The 23677-nt window shown below is 42.5% G+C and overlaps 1 protein-coding gene across 3 annotated transcripts in view; it reads right to left on the bottom strand.

Annotated features, from left to right (window-relative positions):
- Positions 1-23677, bottom strand: part of kdm6a (lysine (K)-specific demethylase 6A) — a 311647-nt gene that overhangs the window by 211028 nt on the left and 76942 nt on the right. For all 3 annotated transcript variants that reach the window (XR_010975826.1, XM_068040670.1, XM_068040671.1), the window contains exon 5: positions 19060-19118. Coding sequence is in view for 2 of the 3 variants with exons in the window: in XM_068040670.1 (XP_067896771.1) it covers positions 19060-19118 (59 nt within the window). In the remaining variant the exon portion in view is untranslated. The remainder of the gene's footprint in view (positions 1-19059; positions 19119-23677) is intronic.

Genomic DNA, 23677 nt, shown 5'->3' with positions numbered 1-23677 from the left:
TAAGGAGGCCCAAAAGAAATTCAGGACTCTAAGACAACATTAGTGAACCAGATAGGTTTTTTTTTACAAGTATCTGGAAGTTTCGTGGTCACCATTACTGACACTAGCTTTTCATTATAGATTTATTTAATTAATTGAATTCAAATTCGCCAGCCGCAATGTTGGGATTTGAACTCATGTCTCCAGATCATTTGTCAAGGTCTTTGGATTACTAGTCCAGTAACAATCGCTGTATTATCACACCCTCTGCTACTAGCTCTTGCATAATTTAACACTGAACTCACTCAAACCTAACTTCCCCTTTTATATCAATCTTGCTGCTCTTCATGTGTTCTTGCAGCTTTTTCAGTTCACAGAGCGCAGAAGGAACTCGACACTGGCTGGAGTCATACCTAGCAACAAAGAAAGTTGGTCGGGGTGCTTTGAAGCCAATAATCTCAGACCCAGGACATCACTACAGAAATTCCTTAAGGTAGTGTTCTAGGCCCAACCATTTTCAGCTGCTTCATCAATGATCTTCCCTCCATCACAAGGTCAGAAGTGGGGTTGTTTTCTGATGATTGCAGTGTCCAGTTCGATTTGCAAGTCCGCAGACACTGAAACAGTCCGTGCATGCAGCAAGACCTGAACAACAGTCAGGCTTGGGCTCTTAAGCTGCAAGTTATCTTCATGCCATTCAAATGCAAGGCAATGAATATTTCCAAGACTGTCTCACCACTTCCCCTTGATATTCAGCACCATTACCATCACTGAATCCCCACCATCAACATCCTGGGGGCAGGGTTGCCCATTCACCAGAATATAGGAGTGCAGCTCCGACTACAATCAAGAAGCTTGACACCATCCAAGACAAAGCAGCCCACTTGATTGTCACCCCAGCCACTACGTTAAAACATTCATTTCCTGCACCATCAAAGCACCGTGGCCGCCATGTGCAAAACCTACAAGGTGCACTACAGCAACTCATAAGGGCTTCTTCGACAGCAGTTTGCAAACCCACAATGTCTACTGCCTAGAAGAATAAGGACAGCAGTGGAAATATATCACCATTCCTTCAACATCGCTGGGTCAAAATCCTGGAACTCCCTACCTAACAGTACCACGGGTGTACACTTACAACAGCACATATACCATAGCAGATCATGAAGGTAGCTCACCACCATCTTCTCAATGGCAATTAGGAAAGGGCAATAAATGTTAGCCTTGCCAGTAACGCCCACATCTCAAAAAAAGTTGTCAATTGGTCCGTAGTTAGTATGGCAGGATAGTCAGTGCAATAGAACCTGCAAAGTAGGGACACCAGAGGGACTTGAATCAGGTGTCCTTATTCTGCAGTTATCATTATTTTCCAAATGGTGATTATAGGTACAGTAAATTGAAGACGACAAAAATCCCAAAACTGGCTGCTTCTACTGCAACATTTCTTTTTGCTTATGCTCTCTCCTGCAATTGCGCCCAATTCTGCCAGCGATTATATTTCTAACTTTTCCCACTTCTGATGAAAGGTCATCCAACCTGAAACGTTAACTCTGTTTCTCTCTCTGCGCAGGTGCTGCCAGACCTGCTGAGTATTTCCAGCATTTTCTGTCTTTATTTTTTGACTGTTGAGTTTCCCAGTTCATTACCATCCCAGGGTCCTTTTCCATTCAGGGAGGAACGTTGCGATCCCATGATCTGCTATGTTGACAGCCTCACAAGGCTAGGTGGCTGCTGTTGGGCCAGAGTATCCCAGCCAAATTGTGGGCATTAATGTCCTGCAAACCCCTATCCAGGACCCTCTCCCTCTGTGAACAACAGCTGCTAATGTTGCAAGTGCTGGGAACTGGGTAAGGGGCTGTTAACAGCTCATTAGTATTTAATGCACTGGTGGAGAGAGACGTGGTGCTGTCCAGTTTCTGGGTCTTGTCAGTTGGGATGTTCTTCACCCCATATCCATAGCGGTATAGAAACCACGCTACCTCAGGATAGAACTGCACAAGATTTCAATCCCAGAAATACAGCAGATTCTCTGCCACTATGAATGTTGGATAAAGGGCCCCCTTTTCCACAAAAGCCATTTCTTTCACATGCTGCCATCTCAAGCAGATGTGTGTGTCCATTGTGCAAGATTGACATTGATCAAATCAAGTGTTTCAGACAAAAGACCTAGCAAAAACTTTAACTGTGTAAGCTAAAAACACAGGATGTACTGATAGCGAGATGATGAATGAAGGTCATAATAGGTACCTGTTATTCTGCTCTGGTGAAGTACCATAGGGATGAGCATGACTGAGAACTGAGAGGGTTAACTGGACAAGGACCAGGATAAAAGAGACCGTCCTGAGCGGGTCCAGTATGATGGACAGAACCAGAAACAGTAAGACAATGAGAAAAGAACAAAGAACAGTACAGCACAGGAACAGGCCATTCGGCCCTCCAAGCCTGCGCCGATCTTGATGCCTGTCTAAACTAACACCTTCTGCACTTCCGGGGCCCATATCACTCTATTCCCTTCCTACTCATGCATGTGTCAAGATGTCTCTTAAACGTCGCTATAGTATCTGCTGCCACCACCTCCCCTGGCAGCAAGTTCCAGGCACTCACCACCCTCTGTGTAAAGAACTTGCCTCGCACATCCCCTCTAAACTTTGCCCCTCGCACCTTAAACCTATGTCCCCTAGTAACTGACTCTTCCACCCTGGGAAAAAGCTTCGACTATCCACTCTGTCCATGCCACTCATAACTTTGTAAACCTCTATCATATCGCCCCTCCACCTCCGTCGTTCCAGTGAAAACAATCCGGGTTTTTCCAACCTCTCCTCATAGCTAATGCCCTCCAGACGAGGCAACATCCTGGTAAACCTCCTCTGTACCCTCTCCAAAGCCTCCACGTCCTTCTGTTAGTGTGGCAACCAGAATTGCACGCAATATTCTAAGTGTGGCCTAACTAAGGTTCAGTACAGCTGCAACATGACTTGCCAATTTTTATACTCTATGCCCCGACCGATGAAGGCAAACATGCCGTATGCCTTCTTGACTACCTTATTTGTGATATACATAAATGATTTGGAGGAAAGTATAGGTGGTCTGATTAGAAAGTTTGCAGACGACACTAAGATTGGTGGAGTAGCAGATAGTGAAGGGGACTGTCAGATAATACAGCAGAATATAGATAGACTGGAGAGTTGGGCAGAGAAATGCAGATGGAGTTCAATCAGGGCAAATGCGAGGTGATGCATTTTGGAAGATCCAATTCAAGAGTGAACTATACAGTAAATGGAAAAGTCCTGGGGAAAATTGATGTACAGAGAGATTTGGGTGTTCAGGTCCATTGCTCCCTGAAGGTGGCAACGCAGGTCAATAGAGTGGTCAAGAAGGCATACGGCATGCTTTCCTTCATCGGACGGGGTATTGAGTACAAGGGTTGGCAGGTCATGTTACAGTTGTATAGGACTTTGGTTCGGCCACATTTGGAATACTGCGTGCAGTTCTTGTCGCCACATTACCAAAAGGATGTAGATGCTTTGGAGAGGGTGCAGAGGAGGTTCACCAGGATGTTGCCTGGTATGGAGGGCGCTAGCTATGAAGAGAGGTTGAGTAGATTAGGATTATTTTCATTAGAAAGACGGAGGTTTAGGGGGGACCTGATTGAGGTGTACAAAATCATGAGAGGTATAGGCAGGTTGGATAGCAAGAAGCTTTTTCCCCCCAGAGTGGGGGATTCAATTACTGGGGGTCACGAGTTCAAAGTGAAAGGGGAAAAGTTTAGGGGGGATATGCGTGGAAAGTTCTTTACGCAGAGAGTGGTGGGTGCCTGGAACACGTTGCCAGCGGAGGTGGTAGACGCGGGCACGATAGCGTCTTTTAAGATGTATCTAGACAGATACATGAATGGGCAGGAAGTAAAGAGATACAGACCCTTAGAAAATAGGCATCATGTTTAGATAGAGGATCTGGATCGGCGCAGGCTTGGAGGGCCGAAGGGCCTGTTCCTGTGCTGTAATTTTCTTTGTTCTTTGTTTATCCACCTGCGTTGCCACTTTCAGTGACCTGTGAAGAGAAGTTAAAAGACCAAAAGCTGCAAAAGATGTGCGCTCTTGATTGAAACATATAAGATCCTGAGGGGTCTTGAAAGGGTGGATATGGAAAGGATGTTCCCCCTTGTGGGAGAATCTTGAACTAGGGGGTCACTGTTTAAAAGTAAGGGGTCACCCATTTAAGATAGAGATGAGGAGAAATTTTCTCTCTCAGGGTCGTGAGTCTTTGGAATTCTGTTCCTCAAAAGGCGGTGGAAGCAGAGTCTTTGAAGATTTTTAAGGCAGAGGTCGAGAGATTCTTGATAAGCAAGAGGGTGAAAGGTTATCGGGATCGGTGGGAATGTGGAGTAATCAGTTCAGCCATGAAGTTAAGAGAATGGCGGAGCAGGCTCGAGGAGCTGAGTGGCCCACTCCTGCTCCTATTTGTATGTATGCACGTTTGTATGTGTTCGACGGTATCAAATTGGCAAGAGTAGCCTCGAGGGAGAGCTCATTGACTATATGAGAGATTATTTTTTGGAGCAATAGGTTGTGAAACCAACCAGGGTGCAGGCTAATCTAGATTTGGTATTGTGTAATGAGGTGGGATTAATTAATGATCTCCCAGGGAAAAGTGATCATAGCATGCTAGAATTTCAAATTCAGTTTGAGGGCAGGAAACTGGAGTCCCACACTAGGGTCCTGGAGTTAAACAAAGGTAATTACATAGGTATGAGGACAGATTTGCCCCTAGTGGACTGGGCAGGAAGACTACAAGGTAGGACAACTGATGAGCAGTGGCAGATGCTTAAGGAGTTATTCAATTCCTCCCAACTAAAATATATTCCAGAGAGGAAGAAAGATTGTAAGAGAGGGCAAAAACATCCATGGCTAAACAAGGAAGTTAAGGATAACATAGACAAAAACTAAGGCATACCATATTGCAAAGGCCAGTGGCAGGCTGGAAGATTGGGAAACTTTTAAAGATCAACAAAGGATTACTAAAAATGTAATAAAAAGAGCAAAGATAAATTAAGAAAACTAGCACAAAATATAAAAACGGATAACAAAAGTTTCTATAAGTATATAAAAGGGAAGAGAGTAGCTAAAGTGAATGTTCGTCCCTTGGAGGATGCGACTGGGGAGATAGAGGGGAACACGGAAATGACGGAAACACAATCAGTATTTTGTCTCAGTTTTCACGGTGGAGGACATTAATACCATCCCAATATTAACAGGTAATGCAGAGGTTATAGAAAGGGAGGAACGTAGAACAATCATCATCACTAGGGAAAAAGTACTGAGCAAACTATTGGGATTGAAGGCAGTCAAGTTCCCAGGGCCTGATGGCCTACATCCTTAAAAGGAAGTAGTGGATCCATTGGTTATAATATTCCAAAATTCCCTTGATGCGGGAATGGTTCCAGTGGATTGGAAAAAAGCTAATATAACGCCCTTATTCAAAAAGGGAGGGAAACAGAAAGAAGGAAACGATAGACCAGTTAGTTTAACATCTGTTGTGGGGAAATTGTTAGAATCCATTATTAAGGAAGTAATAACAGGACATTTAGAAAGTCAAAACGCAATCCAACAGAGTCAGCATAGTTTTATGAAGGGTAAATCGTGTTTGACTAATTTGCTAGAGTTCTTCGAAGATGTAACAAGCAAAGTAGATAATGGGGATCCTGTAGATGTAGTATATCTGGGCTTCCAGAAGGCATTTGATAAGGTGTTGCACAAAAGGTTAATACACAAGGTAAGATCACATGGGGTTAGGGGCAATTTATTAGCTTGGATAGAGGATTGGCTAACCAACAGAAAACAGAGAGTCGGGATAAATGTCTTTTTCTGGTTGGCAAGATGCAACTAGTGGGGTGCCACAGGGTTCGGTCCTCAGGCCCCAACTATTTACAATCTATATTAATGACGTGGATGCAGGAATAGAAGGTACTATAGCCAAATTTGCAGATGACACTAAAATAGGTGGGACAGTAAGTTGCAATAAAGAAATAAGAAATTTACAAATGGATATGGATAGATTAGGTGAATGAGCCAAAATTTGGCAGATGGAGTTTAACGTGGATAAGTGTGAGGTTATCCATTTTGGTCGGAAGAATAGAAAGGCAAATTATCTAAATGGAGAGAAACTTCAGAGTGCTTCGGTGCAGAGGGATCTGGGTGTCCTCATGCATAAATCGCAGAAAACTAGTATGCAGGTACAGCAGGTAATAAGGAAGGCAAATGGAATTTTGGCATTTATTGCTAAAGGAATAGAGTATAAAAGTAGGGAAGTGTTGCTGCAACTGTACAATGCATTAGTGAGACCGCACCTGGAGTACTGCATACAGTTTTGGTCCCCTTACTTGAAGGGGGATGTAGTTGCATTGGAGGCAGTTCAGAGGAGGTTGACCAGATTGATTCCAGAGATGAGGGGTTTTGTCTTATGGAGAGAGATTGAGCAGTTTAGGCCTTTACTCTCTGGAGTTTAGAAGACTGAGGGGAAATATAATTGAGGTATACAAGATGATCAAGGGGATTGACAAAGTAGACGTAGAGTGTTTCTTCTTGTGGGGCAATCTAGAACGAAGGGTCATAATTTTAGGATAAGGGGTAGCAGATTTAAAACAGAGATGAGGAGAAATTACTTCTCTCAAAGGGTCGTGAGTCTGTGGAATTCACTACCCCAGAGTGCGGTGGATGCCAGAACATTGAATAAATTTGAGGAGATATACAGATTTTTAATTAGTAATGGGTTGAAGAGTTATGGAGAATGGGCAGGAAGATGGAGTTGAGGCCGAGATGAGATAGCCATGATCGTATTGAATGGCAGAGCAGGCTTGAGGGGCTGAATTGCCTACTCCTGCTCCTTGTTCTTATGGTAAATAGCTTCTCGGGTTTATTGTCTTAGTTTGAGTAAAACTTAATAAACTTGTTCTGACATTGTCTCAATGAAGTAGACTCTTAATTGAACTTTTGTCACGTCCAATCCTGTACCAGTAAGGGGGAAAACCTTAAGCTAATTACACGTTTTAAATTTTAAATGGTCTTGATGTACTGAAGGCTGTCCACTGTTCATAATTTGCGAACATCTGTGGATTCAAGGTGCAGTTTACATCTACTGTAATATCAACTATTTGGGGCTGTCATTAAGTATCTTAGTTTTTTTTCCAAAGTGTCCACTTATACAGGTTTCATTGTATTCAAAACTTAAATGACATTATGAGTTATTTTTCCTTCAGGTACTTAATCCAATTCCCTTTTGAAAGCCATGATAGAATCTGCCTACACCACACATTCAGGCAGTGCATTCCAGATCCTAACCACTCACTGCATAAAAATGTTTCTTTTCTTGTCACCATTGACAAAAGAACCAATCACCTTAAATCAGTGTCCTCTGGTTCTCAACCCTTCCACCAAATGGAACAGTTGCTCCCCATCTACTCTGAATCGAACCCTCATGATTTTAAACACATCTATCAAATCTCTTCTCGATTTTCTCATCTCTAAGGAGAACAATCTCAATTTCTTCAACCTGTTCATATAACTGAAAATCCCTCATCCCTGGAACCAACCATTTTCATAAATCCTTTCTGGACCCTCTAAAGCCTTTACATCCTTCCTAACATGCGGTGTCATTTGGACACATACGAACATACAAATTAGGAGAAGTAGGCCATTCGGCCCCTCTAGTCTGCTCTGCTATTCAATAGGATCATGGCTGATCTGTTTGTGACTCGAATTCCACACTACCATCTACCAATAATCTTTGATTTCCTTGCCTAACAAGAATCTATCTACCTCCGCCTTAAAAATATTCAATGACCCTGCCTCCACCACCTTCTGAGGCAGAGAGTTCCAAAGTCTCACAACCCTCAGAGAAAAATTTCTCATCTCTGTCCTGAAAGGACAACCCCTAATTTTAAAACAGTGCCCCCTAGTTCTGGACTCACCCACAAGAGGAAACATCCTTTCCACATTCACCTTGTCAAGACGGGTCAGGATCTCATACCCTTCAATCAAGTCTCCTCTCACTCTTCTAAACTCCAGTGAAAACAAGCCCAGTCTGTCCAACCTTTCCACACAAGACAACCCACTCATTCCAGGTATCAATCTAGTAAACTTCCTCTGAACCGCCTCCAATGCATTTACGTCCTTCCTTAAATAAGGAGACCAAAACTGCACACAGTATTAGAGATATGGTCTCACCAATGTCCTGTATAACTGAAGCACAACATCCTTACTTTTATTTTCAATTCCTCTCATAATAAAGGATAGCATTCCATTTGCCTTCTTCATTACTTGCTGTACCTGCATACTAACTTTTTGTGACTCATGCACTAGGACACCTAGATCCCTTTACACCCCCAGAATTCTGCAGTCGTTCTCCATTTAAGTAATACTCTGCTTTTTTATTCTTCCTACCAAAGTAAACAACTTCATATTATCCAACATAATACTCCATCTGCCAGATTTTTGCCCACTCACTCAGCCTATAATATCAGTCTGCAACTTCCTTACATCCTCCTCACAACATACTTTCCTACCGATCTGTATGTCATCTGCAAATTTAGCTACGTTGCCATCACTCCCATCATCTAAGTCATTGATATAAATCGTAAAAAGTTGAGACCCCAGCACAGACCCCTGCAGGACTCCACTCATCACACCCTGCCAATCAAAAAAAGACCCATTTATGCATACTCTGTTTTCTGCCAGCCAGACAAACTTCTATCCATGCTAATACGTTATCCCCTACACCATGAGCTCCTACTTTGCGCAATAACCTTATGTAGCACCTTGTCAAATGCCTTCTGGAAATCTAAGTCTAGTACGTCAACAAGCTCCCATCTACAGCACAAGTTACTTAAAAACATAGAACATAGAACAGTACAGCACAGCACAGGCCCTTCGGCCCACGTTGTTCTGCCGAACATTTAACCTACTCTAAGATCAAACTAACTACCCACCCTTCATTCTACTATCATCCATGTACCTATCCAAGAGTCGCTTAAATGCCCCTAATGTATCTGCTTCTACTACCACTGCTGGCAGTGCATTCCACGCACCCACCACTCTCTGTGTAAAGAAGCTACCTCTGACATCTCCCCGAAACCTTCCTCCAATCACCTTAAAATTATGCCCCCTGGTGATAGCCCTTTCCACCCTGGGAAAAAGTCTCTGACTATCCACTCTATTTATGCCTCTCATGATCTTGTACCCCTCTATCAAGTCACCTCTCATCCTTCTTCGCTCCAATGAGAAAAGCCCTAGCTCCTTCAATCTTTCTTCGTAGGACATGCCCTCCAGTCCAGGCAGCATCCTGGTAAATCTCCTCTGCACCCTCTCTAAAGCTTCCACATCCTTCCTATAATGAGGCGACCAGAACTGAACACAATATTCCAAGTGTGGTCGAACCAGGGCCTTATAGAGCTGCAGCATAACCTCGCGGCTCTTAAACTCAATCCCCCCTGTTAATGAAAGCCAACACACCATACGCCTTCTTAACAACCCTATCAACTTGGGTGGCAACTTTGAGCGATCTATGGACATGGACCCCAAGATCCCTCTGTTCCTCCACACTACCAAGAATCCTGTCTCTAAGCCTGTATTCCGCATTCAAATTCGACCTTCCAAAATGAATCACTTCACACTTTTCCAGGTTGAACTCCATCTGCCACTTCACAGCCCAGCTCTGCATCCTGTCAATGTCCCGTTGCAACCTAAAACAGCCTTCCACACTATCCACAACTCCAGCAACCTTCGTGTCATCGGCAAACTTGCTAACCCAGCCTTCCACTTCCTCATCCAAGTCATTTATAAAAATCACAAAGAGCAGAGGTCCCAGAACCGATCCTTGTGGAACACCACTGGTCACCGAGCTCCGTGCTGAATACTTTCCATCTACTACCACCCTCTGACTTCTATGGGCCAGCCAATTTTGTATCCAGACAGCCAACTTTCCCTGAATCCCATGCCTCCTTACTTTCTGAATGAGCCTACCATGGGGAACCTTATCAAACGCCTTGCTAAAATCCATATACACCACATCCACTGCTCTTCCTTCATCAATGTGTTTTGTCACATCTTCAAAGAATTCAATAAGGCTTGTGAGGCATGACCTGCCCCTCACAAAGCCATGCTGACTATCTCTAATCAAACCATGCTTTTCCAAATAATCATAAATCCTGTCTCTCAGAATCCTCTCCAATAATTTGCCCACTACCGACGTAAGACTGACTGGTCTATAATTCCCAGGGTTATCCCTATTCCCTTTCTTGAACAAGGGAACAACATTTTCCATCCTCAACAAACTCCAATAAATTAGTAAAACATGATTTCCCTTTGACAAAACCATGCTGACTATTCCTGATTGCCTTGAGTTCTCGTAAGTGACCAGCTATAACCTCCTTAATGATCGATTCCACACCTTCCCCACAACAAACGTCAAGCTAACTGGCCTATAGTTACCTGTTTTTTGCCTCCCCTCCTTCTTGAATAGAGGAGTTATATTTGCTGCTTTGCAGTCTGATGGAACCTTTCCAGAATCTAGTGAATTTTGAAATATTAACACCAACGCATCTACTACCTCATTAGCCACCTCTTTTAAGACCATAGGATGAAGTCCATCAGGACCCAGGGGCTTGTCAGCCTGCAGCTCCATCAGTTTGCTCAGTACTGCTTCCCTGAGTATTGTAATTTCACCAAGTTCCTCTCTTCCTTCCACCTCCAGATTTACAGCTATTACTGGAATGTTTTTTGTATCCTCTATAGTGAAGACAGAAGCAAAATATTTTTTCATTTCATCCACCATTTCCTTATTATCTACTATTAACTTCCCATTCTCACTCTCTAGAGGACCACTCACTTTACTTGCTCTTTTCCTTTTTAAATACCCATAGAAACTCTTGCTATCCCTTTTTACATTTCTGGCCAGCTTCCTCTCACGCTCTAATTTCTTTCTCCTGATTAACCTTTTAGTCATTCTCTGCCGTGCTTTATATTCTGACCAATCATGACCTGCCACTCATCTTTGCGCAATTATATGCTTTTTCCTTAAGTTTAATGCTTTCCATAACTTTATTTATTTTTATTTTATTTAGAGATACAGCACTGAAACAGGCCCTTCGGCCCACCGAGACTGTGCCGACCAAGAACCACCCATTTATACTAACCCTGCAGTAATCCCATATTCCCTATCACCTCCCTACACTAGGGGCAATTTACAACGGCCAATTTACCTATCACTTTAGTTAACTACAGATGGTTTGTCCTCCCCTTAGAAATTTTCTTCATAGTAGGAATATACCTATTCTAAGTATTCTGAAATAGCCCTTCAACGTCTGCCACTGCTTCTCTATGGATCTATCTTCCAGCCTAGTAATCCAGTTCCCTTCAGCTAGCTCAGCTTTCATGCCCACATAGTTGCCCTTATTTATGTTTAAAATATGAGTCTTAGACTCACTCTTCTCTATTTCAAACTGGATGTACAATTCAAATCAGATTGTGGTCACTGCTACCTAGAGGTGCCTTTACTCTGAGGTCATTAATTAATCCTGTCACATTACACAATACCAAGTCTAATATAACCTGCTCTCTGGTTGGTCCCAGAATGTGCTGCTCTAAGAAACTATCTCGAAAGCATTCGATGAACTCCTCATCCAGGCTACTCTTGGCAAATCTGAATTTTTTCAAGTTTATATGTAGATTAAAATCAACCATGGTTATTCATCACAAGTGTCCCTTCATCACAAGCACCCAATATTTCTTCTTGTATACTTCATTGTGGTTACTGTTAGGGGGCCTGTAGACCACTCCCACTAGTGACTTCTTTTGCCTACTATTCCTCATCTCCACCCAAACCAATTCTACATCCTGATCTTCTGAAGCAAAGTCATCTCTAACTATTGCACCACTACCATCCTTGATTAACAGTGCTACCCCTCCACCTTTACCTAGCTTCCTATTCTTCTTGAATGTCGTATACCCCTCAATATTCAGGACCCAATCCTGGTCATCCTGCAGCCACGTCGCCGTAATGGCTATGTGCACTATCAGTTTGTCTACTTTGTTATGAATGCTACGTGCATTCAGATACAGAGCCTTTAGTTTTGTCTTTGTTATCTTGGTAACATCTAGTCTTGACTGTTATGTTGTTAGGTTTTTTTCTCTGTCCCTTCCTGCCATTCTTTGACCTTCATTTCCCATATTACTATTCTGCTCTCCTGCCTTGACTCTACCCCTCAATTTGCTACAACTACCCAAGCTTGATTCTCCAGCCCCCCCCCCCCCCCCCTCACTTTGTTTAGTTTAAAGCCCTCTTTACTTCCCTAGTTATATGGTTTGCTAGAACACTGGTCCCAGCATGGTTCAGGTGCAGACTGTCCCAAAGGTACAGCCTCCCCCACTTTCCCCAGTGCTGGTGACAATGCCTCACAAACCAAAACCCACTTCTCCCACACCAGTCTTTAAGCTACGCTTTCATTTCACTAATCTTATGTGCCCTCTGCCAATTGGCACGTGACTCAGGCAATAATCCAGAGATTATTACCCTTGAGGTTCTGCTCTTCAATTTGGTGCCCAGCTCCTCATGCTGTCTAAGCAGAACCTCTTTCCTAGTCCTACCTTTGTCATAACGTTATCTTGTAACATGATATGTTACAGCACCCCAACCCCAACATCTATTTACAGAAGACCTGCAGCCAACTAAATAATTAGTGCTAGTGATGGTTAAAATGTCTACGGTTCATGATTTCTATGCTTTCAGCTCCTTTTAGGTTGTTGCAAGGAACATGAGGTTAACTAGCCAATTTTCTACCTGCAGATTCAGCAAGGATGTGAACTAATGCTTTATTCAAGAAGACCATTATCTTCAACTTATTTCCCACCACCCAGCAATGGCAACATGAGGCTACCTAATTCCACAAGATTACAGGCTTTCTTAAGCTATGGGTAGCCAATCCAGAAACAATGCCAGAGCAGGACACAAGCATGCAACAGTCACAAAGTAGGTCATCATGGAGCTGGACTCCAATCTTCATGTTATTTTTCTCTTCTGTTATAAACTGCTATTATTTTGTCGTTATGAAATTTAGCTAGACCAAGGGATTGAGTTTTTTAAAATAAATATACACACAATGGAACCCAGACTGTTGTTCTTAATGAGGTATTGCATTATTGGTCCAGAAGTACATCCTGAATCTATAATTTCCAATGCCCTAATAACTTCTGAACTGCACCATAAACAACTTCTGGATCCTTTGAGAGGCAATTGCGATTATTATTTATTAGTTTGTTATAAAGGTGCAATAAAATGCAAGCTTACAGATATAACTATCAGCCTGGATTTTGCAGTCAGCGGCAAAGCAATGACATTCACCACTGACCTCAAAATCAGCTGCCCATAAAGATCTACTGATCTCTGTGGCATGGATTTCACCTTTCCTGATGTTAATTTGAATCTAGCGCCAAGTCAAGGGATCTCCAGGCATCCAGCAACAGTGACATCATCAAGCAAGTTAAGCAGCCAATCACAACGAAGAATTCTGACAGCAAACCAGTAAGTAAAATGCACTGATTATCCATCGTTTTTATATATATATATATATATATATATATATCGAGCAAAATAAAGACACATTAGAAGCTGAACTATCAAACAAGCTTTAAAAATAGAAATTACCAAACAATGAAAACAGTGGAAAAATCTGACATTGCACAAATATAAAATTAGTTTTCCAGGGTCAGGGAGGTTCTTTAGAAGTAGTTATGACTTAAGCACATCATTAAAACCCACTTATCCTCATTAACAAGGTGTAACGGGGGTGGGGGCAATGTCAGAGCATAAAAAAGGAAAATTCTTGTCAGTTCACTGATTTCTAAATGATCGGCATCTGTGTAGTTTTCAACAGCACACTCTACAGAGAAACGTAGAATCACTGATAACTTCTGGATTTCCACATTTAACTGCACATGTGTGGCATCCAGAAATTGCTGTCAGTTTCAGGGGACTAAAGATGGTGAACATGGACAGTTCTGCATTCAATACTACTGAAAAATCCAGGCCAATATCTTTAATGGGCAAATCATTAATAAAGTAGTCATAAAAATTAGTTGCCTGTGCACTACATCAGCATCAACAATTTCTAGGTAAAAGACACTGGGAGACAGTGATCATTAAAATGTAATGCAAGCATCTTCCAAAATTATTTAATATAGCACCTTTACAATCAGCAAGGAAAGCATCTTTCACCTCATGAATCTCAGCTGAACTCAAAGAAGACTGGAGATGATGAGAGGATAGTTCCTTAATACCACTTTTTCACAACAGTTCTCAAGGAAGTCAAGAGCTCAACTTAAATACTGTGCTAATAAGAGATTTAGTCAGCTTCTACTGATCCCTGCTATGTTCACAGCAACATCAATGGACATCCAGAAAATTCTTTAAGATCTTGAACTGGCTGTTGTCACAACAATTTACAATAATTAGCTATGCAAGGACATCACTTTTACCATTAATGTTAAAGGATAAATTATGAAATAGAAACTTAAAACAAAATTTAGTTTACTAAATATGGTATTCTTTGGCCTCCTTATCACGAGAGACAATGGATACGCGCCTGGAGGTGGTCAGTGGTTTGTGAAGCAGCGCCTGGAGTGGCTATAAAGGCCAATTCTAGAGTGACAGGCTCTTCCACAGGTGCTGCAGAGAAATTTGTTTGTCGGGGCTGTTGCACAGTTGGCTCTCCCCTTGCGCCTCTGTCTTTTTTCCTGCCAACTACTAAGTCTCTTCGACTCGCCACATTTTAGCCCCATCTTTATGGCTGCCCGCCAGCTCTGGTGAACGCTGGCAACTGACTCCCACGACTTGTGATCAATGTCACAGGATTTCATGTCGCGTTTGCAGACGTCTTTAAAGCGGAGACATGGACGGCCGATGGGTCTGATACCAGTGGCGAGCTCGCTGTACAATGTGTCTTTGGGGATCCTGCCATCTTCCATGCGGCTCACATGGCCAAGCCATCTCAAGCGCCGCTGACTCAGTAGTGTGTACAAGCTGGGGATGTTGGCCACCTCGAGGACTTCTGTGTTGGAGATGTGGTCCTGCCACCTGATGCCAAGTATTCTCCGGAGGCAGCGAAGATGGAATGAATTGAGACGTCGCTCTTGGCTGACATACGTTGTCCAGGCCTCGCTGCCGTAGAGCAAGGTACTGAGGACACAGGCCTGATACACTCGGACTTTTGTGTTCCGTGTCAGTGCGCCATTTTCCCCACACACTCTTGGCCAGTCTGGACATAGCAGTGGAAGCCTTTCCCATGCACATGTTGATTTCTGCATCTAGAGACAGGTTACTGGTGATAGTTGAGCCTAGGTAGGTGAACTCTTGAACCACTTCCAGAGCGTGGTCGCCAATATTGATGGATGGAGCATTTCCGACGTCCTGCCCCATGATGTTCGTTTTCTTGAGGCTGATGGTTAGGCCAAATTCATTGCAGGCAGCCGCAAACCTGTCGATGAGACTCTGCAGACATTCTTCAGTGTGAGATGTTAAAGCAGCATCGTCAGCAAAGAGCAGTTCCCTGATGAGGACTTTCCGTACTTTGGACTTCGCTCTTAGACGGGCAAGGTTGAACAACCTGCCCCCTGATCTTGTGTGGAGGAAAATTCCTTCTTCAGAGGACTTGAACGCATGTGAAAGCAGCAGGGAGAAGAAAATCCCAAAAAAGTTTGGGTGCGAGAACACAGCCCTGTTTCACGCCACTCAGGATAGGAAAGGGCTCTGATGACAGCCACCATGTTGAATTGTGCCTTTCATATTGTCATGGAATGAGGTGATGATAGTTAGTAGCTTTGGTGGACATCCAATCTTTTCTAGTAGTCTGAAGAGACCACGTCTGCTGACGAGGTCAAAGGCTTTGGTGAGATCAAGGAAAGCAATGTAGAGGGGCAGCTGTTGTTCGCGGCATTTCTCCTGTATCTGACGAAGGGAGAACAGCATGTCAATAGTCGATCTCTCTGCACGAAAGCCACACTGTGCCTCAGGGTAGACGCGCTCGGCCAGCTTCTGGAGCCTGTTCAGAGCGACTCGAGCAAAGACTTTCCCCACTATGCTGAGCAGGGAGATTCCACAGTAGTTGTTTCAGTCACCTTTGTTTTTAGAGGGTGAGGATATTGGCATCGCGCATGTCCTGGGGTACTGCTCCCTCGTCCCAGCACAGGCATAGCAGTTCATGTAGTGCTGAGAGTATAGCAGGCTTGGCACTCTTGATTATTTCAGGGGTAATGCTGTACTTCCCAGGGGCTTTTCCGCTGGCTAGAGAATCAATGGCATCACTGAGTTCCGATTTGGTTGGCTGTATGTCCAGCTCATCCATGACTGGTAGAGGCTGGGCTGCATTGAGGGCAGTCTCAGTGACAGCATTCTCCCTGGAGTACAGTTCTAGGTAATGCTCAACCCAGCGGTCCATTTGTTTGTGTTGGTCAGTGATTATGTCCCCTGATTTAGATTTGAGGGGGGCGATCTTCTTGATGGTTGGCCCAAGAGCTCTCTTCATGCCATCATACATTCCTCTGATGTTTCCAGTGTCTGAGGCCAGCTGAATATGACTGCATAGGTGTTGCCAGTAGTCGTTTGCGCAGCGCCTGGCTGTTCTTTGTGCAGTGCTTCTGGCTGCTTTAAGTGCTGCGGTATGGTATAAAAGCAAAACTCATACATCTTGGTGCAATAGTAGTCCATTTTTTGATCTTTTTTATAAAATAAATTCTATGCTGCCCTTAGTGTATTTATGCTTAATAACTAATTAACATGATCTACACTAATATATTACCTTTACAATTACTAAGATAGCACCCACTAACCAAACAGGTTGTATGGGGCTACAGTGAAAAAGAAACTGGTAAAAGTCCTTCAATCTTCCACCTATTGTATACAACTATCAATTTTTTTTAAACAACTTGCTGATATTAGATACAGAAATTGAACCTTGTCTTTTTTTTTAAAAAAAGAAAGCAGTTTACAAAAAGGTACAAATTAATACACTTCTGTGCTGTTTGTTCCTACCGCCTCTGCTGTGACCAAAACAACCAGAGATTCTAAACCACAGAAAGGTAATAAAGGCACTACACTGGATATGTGGCAACCTCTCAATTCTACAGAAGATTATCTGTAAAAACAAACAGCAAAGCCACAGCCCTGGCAATTCTTGAAAGTTAAGTCCATGTACGCTGTAAGGTTATCACTGTACCACAACCTCCACTAGATTGCCTACACGACTTGTCAAAAATTCAACCAGTTCTTCAATTATAACGGTTATTGAAGTTTGTCAACATCTAACTTCTCGTGCACCTCAAACTAAAGCACCTCCCGTGCTTTGTTAGAAGGTATATTTTATTCACATTGCTTACTTTCACAAAATGAGTCCGAAATTGAGTCCACAGTAAAATGCAACATGAATAATCAAACATATTTTCTCATTTCCCCCAGAATGAAATCATATGCAAGGAGTTACAGGGGAAGATAATTACATACAGAAGAACCTCAATTATCTGCTCATTTCCCTTATGTACCAGTGATGGAGCTATCCTGCTAATATAGCAGGGAATGGAGATGTCACTCTGCTGATTTACAGAGTGGCCAAATGTTATTAGAGCCTTTTCTCATTGTATGAGTACAATTATGATTAACTCAAGCTTATCCCTTTGAACGCTTCCAATGAGCAGAGAAATTGTTATTTAGTTACCAGTCAGTTAAAGGAACTTCTAAATTTCAGGGTTTTTTCCCCCCACATCTAGTCCTTTATCACTTCCCAACTTTCTTTTAAACCCCCAATCTAGTTGAACATACGAATTAGGAGGAGTAGGAGTAGGCCACTTGGCCCTTCGAGCCTGCTCCGCCATTCAATAAGTTCATGGCTGAACTTCTAACTCCACATTTCCACCTACCCCCCGAAAACCTTCCACCCCCAGTTGACTTGTGACAACCCAGATTCAACCACTTTCTCCAACTAAGACCGACCATTGCAATTGGTAAAGTTCCTAAATGTTTTAATAGTTATCTAGTACAACAGAATTCTTCCAGATTTGATTTGGACCACAATTTTTATTAAATGCAGCAGATCTCCCGTAGCATTGAGTAAGTCAGCGGAGATGCTGTGTTAGAACAGTGAGCTGTTTGTGTCATGTAGGGAATAATAGCAGAGCCATTTAGAGTGACTGATTAAATCAATTCAATTCTCATTTAATAGTATTCTAGGATATTTACTCCTTCTTTCGGAATTAATTCCACAACTGACCACTATTCTGTGAAAACTGTACATGAGTAGCCTTTGTTCTTTTTTAGTTAGAAGAGGAACGTACTATTTACGTCAAGCAGAATTAGAAGGTGCGGGACGAACAGAACCATGCTGGCGGTCCAAGAAGAGGGGAAGGTGGAAAGAGGTGTGAAAAAGATTGTGGGTAGAGGATGTGCAAATGAGGACAAGGTGGCAATGAGAGCGGAGGACAAGGGTAGAAGGGTATCGGGGGTAGGAAGGAAAGTGGAGTTGAGTCCACAAATAGATCAGCCATGATCTTATAGAATTGCGGAGCAGGCTCGAGGGGCCAAATAGCCGACTCCCACTCCATGTTCGTATGTTCATAAGGATGCAGGGTCTTTTATAGAGATCCAATCCAGTGCATCCTGTCCTACTTTGATTAAAAGGGGAAGGTAGAAAGGACCAGAGAGAGAAGGCAGGAAAATTAATGCAGTAAACACTGCTCCCATTCTAACAGGCGTACACAGCGATAACATATTTAATGTGCCAAAATAGGGAAGAAAAATCAAAAGCAGTAAAAGATAACTATTTTTTAAAAAACTGAACTGCAAGTAGACCAGAAACACCAGTTAGCTAATTATACAAGCTATGTAGCCAAGGTCAGCAGCAAAACTGAAACTGGTAAGTCACACTACAACAAATAGAACTGAGATTTGATTCAAATGCATTGCCACAAATAAATGGATTTAATTTGAAGATTTTATCTTATTGTATGTTCTAATTTGCAACTAAAGAATAAATATTTTACTCACCATTGAAATGCATTATAATGGAAGTAGACAAGACCAAGGCCATATAAAAAGGCAGCATTCTATGGGGAGAAAATGTTTTAAAAATTTAACAATGAAGTCAACGAGCTCCAGCTTTGCAACAAACCAACACCAAACTCAGATTAACATGGTCATTCATTCCATTTCTCCATGTAGAATCTGTGTGTAAAATTACTACATAACAGTAGTTACTGCATTTCAAACTAATTAACTGTACATGCAGTGTTTTGAAATATAGGTTTCTGCACTAGTTCGTCATTAGGCAACTCACCAACAACTTGAAATTACACAGCAGCATTAGGATAGAAAATCATCCCGGTGTTCCACTCAGCCATAATTACCCAAAAATAAATGATAAGCCAAAAATAGGTATGAAATGGGGTGACTTTAAAAGTTTGCCAAAAAGGTGGGTTTTAAGGAAGGCCTTCAAGGACCACAGGAAGGCAGAGAGGGATAAGAGTTTAGGGAGGGAATTCCCAAGTGTGGGGGGCCAGGCAGATCCTACGAATGATAGGGTGATGGGAGGGAGCAACACATAGTAAGTCATTGTCAGAGGAACAGAGAATTCCAATAGGACTGTAGGCCTTGAGGAGATTAAAAAGATAAGGATAGGTGAAGCTATAAAGGGATTCAAAAACAAAATCAGAATGTTAAATTGGACAACTAGGACTCAATGTAGGTCACCCAGGACAAGTGTGATGGGCGAGGGACATGATGACAGATAAAATATTGGAACCAGCTTTGGATGCTTACAGAGCATGGGTAGCTGGCCTGGCGAGTATAAGAATGATCAAGCTTGAACGGTAACAAAAGCATGAGAGATTGTAGTGGCAGACCGGATGAAGCCTGGCTCAGGTGGGTAATGTTAACTACGTGTAGATAGGCAATCTTTGTAGAAAAGAGATATCGAGTCGGAAGCTCAAATTATGGTTGAATATGACCGCAAAGTAACAGTAAGCAGAGACAGTGGTCAGGCAGGGAGATGAAATGTGGGGCAAGTGTACAGAGTTTCTGTCAAGAGTCAAAGACAATGGCAAAACCTTGATGGGGAGATTCAAATATGCAGTTGTGGAAAGAGGGACACAGATTTGGGAGGCAACACATTCAAGGAGGGTGCTGATGACACATACTTTGGAGGAGAGGGAACAATTTACAATCTTAGCTAGTACAGAGCAGCCAGCATTGGGGTAATGCCGCAGTGGCAGCTGAGCGAATGGTTTCATTCTTAGTGACAAGAAGTCCATGAACTTCTCAAACTTGTTTCAAGCGAGGGTGGGTTTTATGCAGATGGCTGATAGAAAAAAAGCCTGCTAGTTTTGCTCTCCAGGATGATCTTGGGAGTATGAAACAGTTTTGGCAAGGGAGTGCAAGGCCTGATGGGACTCAAAAACGGTCCCGCCAGATCTGGTGATGATGGCAATGTGATGGAATCCGGCCATAATAAGGGGTTATAAGGTTAAAAGAGTTATTTTCCTATGAATTAGGGATTAAAAAATTAAAAGCAGGGCTGATCTGCCTGGAAGGTTAAAAAAAAAGGTTTTATAGGCAAGCCTTTAACATGCCCCGTAGTCAAGGATGCGGCATAACTGCATCTTCCTACAACAAAATGGTAAGTTCTGATAAACAGGAACTCACTCCAAAATGTCATGAGAATCATCACCTCAGTAAGGCACTGATCATACAGGTTTCATAAATAATCATTGTAACTTACCGCAGTTTAACAAGGACAACATGATTTTCTATTGATGGACTTAAATCACCTGTCAACTGAATCTGGGAAACTGAGTTATAATCTTAAAACACAATTGGGTGACGAGAAAGTGTACCAACATTTACAACTTCCAACATCTTGCTGGCTCTAAGGATATGTTGACCAGCATCACTGCTCGCTTCTTCTGCTGGGTCAGCCTTTTCTTAGAAATTAAATGCTGTGGATTTAGCTAGAAATTAAGAGTTTTCCAGACTTATTTGGGAAATAGAGGGGGACAAACCTACTTGCAAAGAGGTAATACCCCCATATGCAAAAAAAAAACTAGTTACGCAGCTTAGAAACAGTATAAATATTGGAACCATACAGTGGATCTTTCAATTCATTGGATTCACTCCAGTGTTTCTCACAGAAAAGGTATGGCGACTGAAGGACAGTAATATTCTCAGCTGATTACTTTCCTTTGGGGAGAGTTTGATCAGTTCTTCAGACCCACTCAAGCATCTGTGAGATGTCTTTCTCAATCTTAAGTGAGAGTGATCATTTTAGGATTTCGCCTGATCTGGGATGGTCCCAAAAAAGGGTTAGGATTATAATCCACTTCAGATAAACCAGTTGTACACTAGGCATGCTGAAGTCTAATACACTCCTTGGATTTGAGTGAGCAAGAATGAAGGCAAACCAGGTGAAATGGCCAGGATAACAGAAAGTAAAGATTTTACTGGAGCCAAAAATCAAATGGCTGAGCAGATTGACAACTCCAGAGATATTGTGGTTAATGGAAGGTCAAAGGACAGGCAGTTAGGAATTTCAATGTGCAGTTCTAAGTGACTTGGGCAAAGGTGGATGCAGAAGGAAGTGGGCGTGTGTGCAGTGATAAATATAACCAAGTGGTTAGAGACGGTCCTGTCTGTGAGACCGTGGGAATAGAGCAGTTTTGTCAGATGCAAAGTTGTGGGGGGTAGGAGAGTTTACATGGAAGGACAGGTTCAGCAAAGACAGTGAAATCAGAGAAGAGGGGATCGGGGAGCTTCAATGGACATTGAAATCACAGTGCAAAGAGTCGCTGAAGGAGAAAAGGAGGGACAATATGTGAATTGGAACAGATAGTGCAGATAAAGGGACATGAGTGGGTAGTGGCGAGGTTGCCTCTAGCTACCGAACCTCAAGGAGAAAAGGAAGTATGTGAATCAGCAAAATGTGGTCGAAGAAATGTTATGGCAAAAAGGGACTGAAGAGGGAGGATATAAAGTTTGAACAGATATTTCAATAAGGGTGAGGAAGCAATGGGAGTGAGCTCCAGGTAGGAAGGACAGTGTTTTGAGAAGCCAAAGGGGTAGTGGATCAATAGACAATAGTAAAGCAAAATGCCCAGAAAGGTGAGTCACTGAGGGCTACAAGCTACATTTACAACATATGTGCCAGCTAACAATGTAATCTGGAACCTTTAATGGTTCTTTTCCATGGCAATCAAGCTTTTACCTGAAACGAAAAGATTCTAAAAAGTGCACAAAGATAAAAACAAAAGGGAGTTAAGGAGAGAGATGATCAACATGAAGATAACATGTAGAATGAGATTACTTATTCAGGGAGAAAAGCGAGCAGAGATATGAATGGGGATGAGACACTAGATACACACAAAACTTATTTACTTTTTCTTTTAAGCAGAATAAATGAAGAGTCCTGAAATTAAATCCCCAAACACAGGTAATAATCCAGATTATTAAGAAAGGAAATGTAAGGCATACTGTGTAGAGTATGGCTATCCAACCCAAACCTGAAGGGACCCGACGACATATGTTGGGTCGCTCTTCCGGGTCCGGCATTCGGGCACAGGTCGGGCCAGGTGGGAAACAGCGAATGCCAGCACATCAAGACAGGAAACACTCCACACTAGTCTGAAGTGAGCGATTCCACCCAAGGTAGAGCACAACCTCTTTAACATAATCAACTTTATTCCGGTGGTCGGGTCGGGCAGGAAAAAACGAAAGGTTCCGATGTGGTTCTGTCGGGCTCGGGTCAGGTTTCATTTGCAGAGCCGAGCAGGCCTTTAATACTATGTACTATAAATAAATAGTACTGATACTCCATGGTGCATTACATGGCATACTACTGTTATTAAGATACTGTTATTAAACAGCATATCCCCTCACTCTCCTCTGATAATACAGAGGAGATCTCATTGTTAAACTGGGTTAGGAAGGAATTCTAGATCTTGTATTAAATGTACACTACAATTATTCTGAAGATATTTAACAGTTTGAACAAAAGGCAAATTCCAGTCAAATTTAAGGCATGGGCGCACGAAAATTGATCCACCTGATTCAAACTACCTAGACTGAAGGAGCTGGTGGAGCAGGAAAGAGAGGAGATGATTTTTTTTGTTAGTTGTTTGGAACACAAATATGGAAGCCTAAGACATTCTGTGCCATCATGATTTGGCAGCTCAACAAGGAAAAATTAAAATCAATGATGAGCCACACAAGCCTTGTAACAGATATCCCAATGGGTAGACCCATCAGTAAATAGATCCAATCTGATATGGGAAACCAGACACATTTGATAGAAATAAGTTGTTCAAAGTTTAAGGAGCCAAATGTTTCCAGTGGGATTCCACAGGGCTTAGTACTAGGTCCCTACTTTTGTGGTATAACACAACAATTTGGACATAAATGTAGGGGGAATGATCAAAAAGTTTGCAGACAACACAAAAATTGGCCACATGGTTGATAGCGAGGAGGATTGCTGTAGAGTGCAGGAAGACATGAATGGATTGGTCAGGTGGGCAGAAAAATGGCAAATGGAATTCAACCCAGAGAAGTGAGGTGATGCATTTGGAGAGGTCAAACAAGGCAAAGGAATACACAATATATGAGAGGATACCAAGAGGTG

Source organism: Heterodontus francisci, chromosome 10 (assembly GCF_036365525.1).
Source record: "Heterodontus francisci isolate sHetFra1 chromosome 10, sHetFra1.hap1, whole genome shotgun sequence".
NCBI lineage: Eukaryota > Metazoa > Chordata > Chondrichthyes > Heterodontiformes > Heterodontidae > Heterodontus > Heterodontus francisci.
This window is presented reverse-complemented; position numbering and strand designations above follow the sequence as displayed.